This window comes from Phytophthora parasitica (assembly GCF_000247585.1).
Source record: "Phytophthora parasitica INRA-310 unplaced genomic scaffold supercont2.30, whole genome shotgun sequence".
Classification (NCBI taxonomy): domain Eukaryota; phylum Oomycota; class Peronosporomycetes; order Peronosporales; family Peronosporaceae; genus Phytophthora; species Phytophthora nicotianae.
Genome location: NW_008649016.1, coordinates 286,837 through 294,174, shown reverse-complemented (window position 1 = coordinate 294,174; position 7,338 = coordinate 286,837). Strand labels below are relative to the sequence as shown.

The 7,338-nt window shown below is 45.9% G+C and overlaps 3 protein-coding genes across 3 annotated transcripts in view; 1 reads left to right on the top strand and 2 right to left on the bottom strand.

Moving 5' to 3' along the window:
* Positions 1-217: 217 nt before the first annotated feature.
* On the bottom strand, positions 218-1,472 carry PPTG_12440 (hypothetical protein). The gene has a single exon (XM_008908466.1). The coding sequence runs from the start codon at positions 1,402-1,404 to the stop codon at positions 415-417; it is 990 nt and encodes a 329-aa protein (XP_008906714.1). The 5' UTR covers positions 1,405-1,472; the 3' UTR covers positions 218-414.
* Positions 1,473-4,711: 3,239 nt separating this feature from the next.
* PPTG_12439 (hypothetical protein) lies at positions 4,712-6,886 on the top strand. The gene is made up of 2 exons (XM_008908465.1): positions 4,712-5,393; positions 5,461-6,886. The coding sequence occupies exons 1-2, from the start codon at positions 4,763-4,765 to the stop codon at positions 6,813-6,815; spliced, it is 1,986 nt and encodes a 661-aa protein (XP_008906713.1). The 5' UTR covers positions 4,712-4,762; the 3' UTR covers positions 6,816-6,886.
* The window catches only part of PPTG_12438 (hypothetical protein), a gene marked incomplete at its 5' end in the record, with an annotated part of 1,482 nt that continues 1,017 nt past the window's right edge, over positions 6,874-7,338 (bottom strand). The window contains one exon of the mRNA XM_008908464.1: positions 6,874-7,309. Within this exon, the coding sequence (XP_008906712.1) occupies positions 7,275-7,309 (35 nt within the window). The 3' untranslated portion in view covers positions 6,874-7,274. The remainder of the gene's footprint in view (positions 7,310-7,338) is intronic.

Below are 7,338 nucleotides of genomic sequence, written 5' to 3'. Positions count from 1 at the left end.
ACATCTGGTCGAATACCACTGTCATATCCATCATATACCACCTTTCCAATTTTATATTTTGAAATGTCTTTTGACCTTCGATATTACAAAAAAAAAATTTTTAGGCGCCCGTATGAAACCATGCTCGGTTGCATTTTGTGACATAGAAATATCAAAATAATATACTCTACTCATTAATAAATTTGCTACTTCGACACTTTTTGGAATGAAAGGTTCAGCCTGAACAACATTGCTTTTAGTTAGGCTCGATCTACTTTTCATGTTAAAATCTAGGGGGGAGGGGCTAGATGTGTCTATGGGCATAATGAGGGTGCGGCACCTGAAACAACTTGCTTCTTTTCTTTGCAAAAAATGAATGGATTATGCAAAAGATTAATTTTGGAGTCGCTCCTGCGCCCTCCTCTACAATAATCCTTACTCGATCTTAAACTTGAACCCAAGAATGTTTTCCGTCGTGGCCCACACGTCAGCAGCCGCTTCAGGCGAGCGCGCGATCTCTGCGGGTTCCTGGAGAGACGGGTATCCTCTCATCGAAGCAATGCCGCCTGGACCGTAAAAATCCCCATTCTTCACATCAGGAGCGACAGCGGCGTATAGGGTGGGTAACGCGCCCATCGCAGTTGACTGAGTCAACGTCGCGTTCATGAAGTTGTAAAGCCAGCGTTTGAGAAAGATTCCCTGGTTTCCAGCGTTGCTAAGGAGACTCGAGTCAGTCGCTCCAGGGTGACAAGCAACCGAGGTGATGTTGGAAATCCCGGCGGATTCCAAACGACGACCCAGTTCGAATGCGAAGAACAAGTTGTACAACTTGGAGTTCCCGTACACGGTAGTTTCGCTGTGCTTGTCCTCGGGCATAAAGAGTTGACCTGGGGTGTATTTCGCTGAATGGTGCATGCCACTACTCAGAGCAACCACACGAGCTGACGGGCTACGCTTCAAGGCGTCCATCAATGACGCAGTCAGCGTGAAGGGTCCCAAGTGGTTGGTTGCTACCATGAGCTCAAAGCCGTCGGAGCTTTTCTTGTATGGTAAGCCCATACAACCAGCGTTATTCACGAGGATGTCGAGTTTCTGATGGCGCTTCAGAAACTCGTCACTGAACGTCTTGACACTGCTTTGTGAGCTCGTGTCCAACGTGATCTCTTCGATACGACCGTGGCCTGGATCTGCCTTGATCTCTTCTCGGATGGCCTCAGCGGCAGCAGCACTGCGCTCGGGATTGCGGCAAGCCAGAACAACATCTGCGCCGTGACGAGCAAGCTCGATGGCTGTGATGAAGCCAATACCAGAGTTGGCTCCAGTCACGATAGCGATCTTGTCTTTCAACGATGGGATGTTAGAGGCGTCCCACTTGTCCGGGACCGAACGCGTCTGGGTGTTGGTTCCGTCTTTCTTGCAAGGCATGATGATAGAAGATAGTTTGGAGGTTGGTGTCGACTTTAAGAATGACCTCAGAATACCTCGTTGATCGGGTAGATAACTCTCGAATTAGTCATCGTGACCAGATCAACGATGGAATGAATGTGATGATCTGACCTCATTTATATTTGGAAGCAGTGACTGCATAAACAAACATGGCGTCCAGTAAACGCGTTTACTGGACGTGCTTTAGTTTTCGACAGATGATCAGGAGTCCTGATTCAGGACAACTCTCAACTGAGGGTACAGTACCATAAGTTTTAAATGCAGAGATAAATTGTTCGTCAACAATCACTGTTCGTAAACAATAAACCGCGAGCATGTCATGAGCAGCGAAGAGGTTCTCAGGATGATTCAGTGGAGAACGTGAGAATTTTATTCAGGAGGCCACCCGTCCTGGTGATGACCTCCGTTACACAACGGAATTCGATACGCTTGGTCTACTTCAGAAAATCGTCTGAAACACCTCGTCGTAGTTTTCTTTTGACCGGCAGGAATAGTCTCCTCGGATATAAAAAGATTTTGAAGTCGACTAGGATTCTGAGAATAGCACGTCAACAATTTCGAAGGCAGAACACCTGTCCATTCGGTAGATATTGCCGAGTGAACGATCCACTGGAATAAAAAACACCCCAATATCAAATGTTGAACACCGAACTCTTTCCTATACCTGCTGCAACAATGTCCATCTTGCTTTTTTTCCTACTGACTGGCCTACCTTCAGCACGTAATCAGTTTTGTATCCCAACGTAATAGAAATACTTACCGAAGTATTGCTGGGCAATATTGTTCGCTTCATCAGTTGTCGTGCACAAGATACTACGAATCACTGGAAATAGCTTGGAACGAAGAATAGCATTGGCTTTCAAATGTGAAATCACAGATTTCTCGAATTTATTTGCTCAAGTGCAACAAAAGCAGCTGGGCGGGTTACTCTTTAGCCACAACTTTAAAAGCTCTTTGTGTGGTGTATTCTTCGAGGGCAATTCCTTCCATGACCCCCCCCCTCCCCTCCTCCTCCTTGGGCATTTAAAATAATGCGCTCGTGGCTCCCAGAATACCGTTTATTGCAAGTAGCTGAAGCAACCAGTCGGCGTCACGCAGATCATGTAAAACGTGTTGAATGAGATAACCGTTGCGATTATAATATTCAAGTAATTGCAATACGAATCCCGAAAACCATTCCTCCCATTGTGCCAGATCGAGCTCCCATTTGTCGTTATCAACCGTGAATCGAACAAGGGATCCCAATACGCCAAGGACCACCGCGAAAGCTTCATGATTCCCCGTTTGAAATGAGGCCGAAAACGGGTAACGCACCCAAATTAGACTGAAATATCCACTCATTTGTACGGGTGAGATAGGTTCAATCAAAAACATATCGACACCTCTGATAGAACGCGGGTATTCTCCACAAAAATAAGTTATGAAGATCCCATAGCTCAGAGCCTCTGACCCCAAAAAGTAGTCCCTCGAATGCGTTTTCCACATACGGAATACATTCAGAAATGTGGTCAACATTTTGCGGTTGGATAATCCATTGTATCCAGGATCAGACATTGATACCAAAGTGTTTTGGGCATTGTGCGACTAAAGCCATGTATGAAGAAAAACCGCGGGACTCGTTTTCCACGGCGATTATGTATCTTAAATGGCATCAGAATGTGATTTCATCTGCCATCATTGTTGGCCGATTTCGCAGTACACGCACATGATGTTTGGACGGCTGCTAAGCCACGTATCTACGCCAAATGCAATCGTGGTTTTCCCATGTTGACGAGGGCAATACAGGATATACAATGGACAATCGTAACCACGGAATCCCTCTTGAATCCGTTAGACAGCGGAGATAGCATCCAATGGAACGGATAGTTTTCTTCCATCGGTGGCCCACTACTGACAGCGAGATAAATTGGACCTCTCTGCTTCTTTAGAATTTTATGAATCGATTGAACCTCACTCATCTCAGCAGATCGTCGAACAAGCACACTGGATTGTGGTAATACCCCTCTTTGGCGGCTTTACTAGAATGTGAATTTGATCGGATGATGGCTGGTCCATACTATTCTGCGTCAACAGCCAGGTCATCAAAGTTGTTGAGGGCATTTTCTGTTTTAGTCTAATCAAATCCTCAATCGCTTTGGACATCTCCCCTCTCGCCAGTTCCTGCGCAGCACCACCCTTACTTCCAAACCATTTGCGCTCACTCGCCTTGACCAGGAAGAGCTTCAGCTCGCTCGATCGACTTTCTTTAAGTCGTTTGGATCACTGGTCATGATCTTGTGTGTCAAAGTTTCCAGGTTGTCGCCGTCATCTGTTCGCACCGAGAACGCATTTTCAACCAAACTAACGATCACACAGTTGATTTTCACCAACATTGTCAAATTCAAGAATCTCATACAATAATGACTGATGGATCTTGCATCTTGGACAACAACCATCAATATATACATATAATTGCCGCAAAATCGATGAAGGTCGTTTGCTTCAAGAAGAATAAACAAAGCCGCGCTTTCACCCGGTATGCGTTTTTGTGTGGTGTGGTGTTCAATTCTACATGTGTTCGTTGGTTCTTGTTGTGAATGTTGCTCGAGTGTGATGGATTATTTAAATATGGCAGGTAATACTGCCTTCTGATAGGTTATTTGAGGAGCGTATGCTAATATTGAGCGGATGGGTCAACGCTATCGAGAACGTACTTCATCGCACGTAACAAAGCTCAGGAGATGAACAGGTGCGGAGGTAGTTGACTGGTAGGCGCGATGAGGTATTCGAAAGGAGATATCTGTAGTGGGATTGCTTAAGGGAGCTCAAAACATCTCGACGACCCGGCAACACAAGCGGTATTGCAGTGACCAAGATTTATGGTTTATACGGAGTTATTCCTATGTTCTTAAGTATACCTGCAACCTTAAAATATCTTCGCGAAATAAAAATATTTACTACGTAGTATGTTTCATTAAGTAAACGTCACGCAGGACCGATAGGAAATCCTGAACATATTGTGAGTATATTAAACATATGCACCGGAATAGCTATTGTATTGTACGTCCAGAAGTTGCAACAAATATACCGACCGAATACAGCCTTGCTGTGGTTGGCATCGCAGTTCCTAGGGCACGTACTGATCTTGAACGCTCCACCAATTTTACCAGGCACTTGAAGCAATATCAAAAGATCATTTATTGTTACACTACATATAAAATAAATTTTTATTACATTTTCCAAAATTCTAGAAGGCTTTTCTTTTTTTTCATGCATATTTGATGTGTGAGACCATACGTTTTTTCTACGTCTTAATCTAGGTTCCAACCTACAAAAACATTCATCCATCACTAGTCGAATGCTCGACTCCTCTGCCAATTCTCGCCTCCTGGACGACTCCACCATGGACGACAAGGTCTCCGTCGTGGACATGGACGACAGCGTTCCCCCTTCATCCTCCCCAAACTCTCAGATTCCGTCCCGACCACCGGTTTACGGTCGTCCTCGTCGGTCGTGGCGTCGGTCACCTTCCCAAATTTCGACGAGCTACCAACCCATCGACTGGGAGTCGGAGGACGGCGTTCGCTTCGACAGCTCCCGATTACGTCGCACCGTTAGCGATAGCGTGATAAACGCCAGCGACTTTGGCAATGGGAGGAATGGACCTCCAAATTTGAAAGTTTCGGGCTTACGGCCTCAAACCCACAGAAATTCGAGCTCCCGCAATTACCACGGCAGTCGAAGTGGGGGTGATGACAAGCTCACCCGTAAGGTGACGACGCCCATGCCGACGTTGCTGCATGGGAAGAGCATTCTCCAGATTATGGCTATTGGGTCGATTGAATCAATCGCTCGAGACTCGAATTCCATCGATTGGTCGGACAGTCTCGGGCCGGTGGATGAAGTTGAGGACATACCACTAATGGACCCGCACTATGATCTCACATCGGCAAAGATGATGAGGTTGTTCTCGTTATTTAATCCTGGAGGTGAGAACATTTTGGGTTAGATATTGGCTGAATTCTAGAAATCTAACTTTTGTTTTTTTTTATTCAGAGGACGGAATGGTGTCGTATGAAGGTTTTCGCTGTGGTTTGGAGGCCATGGGTATCGCCTGTGGTGACGACGACCAGTTTCAAACGTTTATTGACAAAGTGGATGATGATAAGAGCGGTGGAATCACGTATGAGGAGTTCTTGTTCGCTATCCAGGAGATCAAACTCGCGCAGCTTTTCAATAAGGATTTTCTACGCAACATGCCGCCAGAATACTCTCATATAAAGCGCAGAAAGGTGGGAAATGCAGTACTGGGATCTATCGAGTACTCCCCCGACCGTATTCGCAGTGTGTATCCGATTGACCAAGTGCAGAGGTTCATCTACTCCACCAAACCAGGGTGGGCTTCAGTGCGGTGGATCAACGTTGAAGGCATTGATCCTCTGCTCATGAGACGCTTGTCTGTACGTTATCGTCTGCATCCATTGGCTATTGAAGACACACTGGACGCAGATGTAGAGCGTCCGAAGTATGAAGAGTACGACGAACATTCCTCACTTATCCTGCAGACTGTACACGCTCGAGATTTGTCTATGGTTAAGAACTACCAAAGCATGTACCGTGCTTCACTTTACGTTCAAGATGACGATGTATCGCCCTTCGAAAGTATGACGAAGAAGGAGTTGGAGACGCGCTTGGAGCAACTTAATATCGGCTGTGTGATGACTGCTCCTCAGCAACTTAGTCTGTACGTTATGGAGGACGTGCTGATCAGTGTACAGGAAACTTCTAGTACACTCTGGTCGATGCTGAAGCAGAGACTCGATACTTCATACTCCAAGGTGCGTCAGCATAGTACAGCGTTCCTAGTGTATACTATAGTGGACGTTTGTGTGGACGAGTTGACGCCTATCACGCACACTTTTGGCTCGAAATTGATCATGTTGGAGCGGCTACTTAGTCTTGATCCTCGCTACTTCGACGTCAGTCGATTAGCGAGTTGCACGAAACAAATTAAGGGGCTTCAGGTGCTCTGTAAACCGATGAGTGAGGTCATCATCCAGCTGTCGGAGTCCGAAGAATTCGAAGGCGAGACGTTACGGTACTTCCGCGATGTGCTAGATCATATCACTACTATCGAGGAAGACTGCGATCGGCACCTGGATCGATGTCGCAGTCTCATGGAAGACTTCCACAACACTCGAGCAGCTCAACAGAATGATGTGAGCTACATCTTGGCTCTGGTGGCGGCCATCTTCCTGCCGGCACAGTTCTTAACCGGACTGTACGGTATGAATTTCACCAACATGCCCGAGCTGGAATACCACAGTGGGTATTATATCTGGTGGGCGGTTGTGCTCTTCATCGCGCTGTCTACGGTCGTGTTCTTCAAGTTTTACAAAAAGTGGCTTTAAGTTGTCTAGTTAAAGAGCAAGTCACAGCTTATTCCAGTTTTATGTTGGATAAAAAAAAAAGGTTATCATGCTTTTCATTAACCTTATTCTAAATTTGAGCCACCTTATGCAGGAAATCGATTGCTTCTCTGTTACGTTCCGTAGGTACTGGTAACTCAGGCAAGACCAAGTTTAAAGCCTCGTTAAACGTCGATACGGGACATGCAGTATAAACTGCTTCGAGGATAGCAAAACACCGATACCCGGTTAGCACTTGATGAAAAAATTCTAGTAGATCGTTCGCAGTACAACTCGTACAAATCACCTTAATACCGTTGCAGCGAAAATAGTGAAACAGCGTCTCGACCACACGGAAAATACTGAGCTTGCACGGATCGTGGCGCAGCAAGAACGCAACTGAGTCCGATTGACCTGCCGACGCTGCTTTAACTAAAAGAGTATCCGTGTAAATGAAGTGCTTCACACATTGCAGGTCTTCATCGCGACAATACTGACTATCATGCACCTGACCACTTTTAGCGGA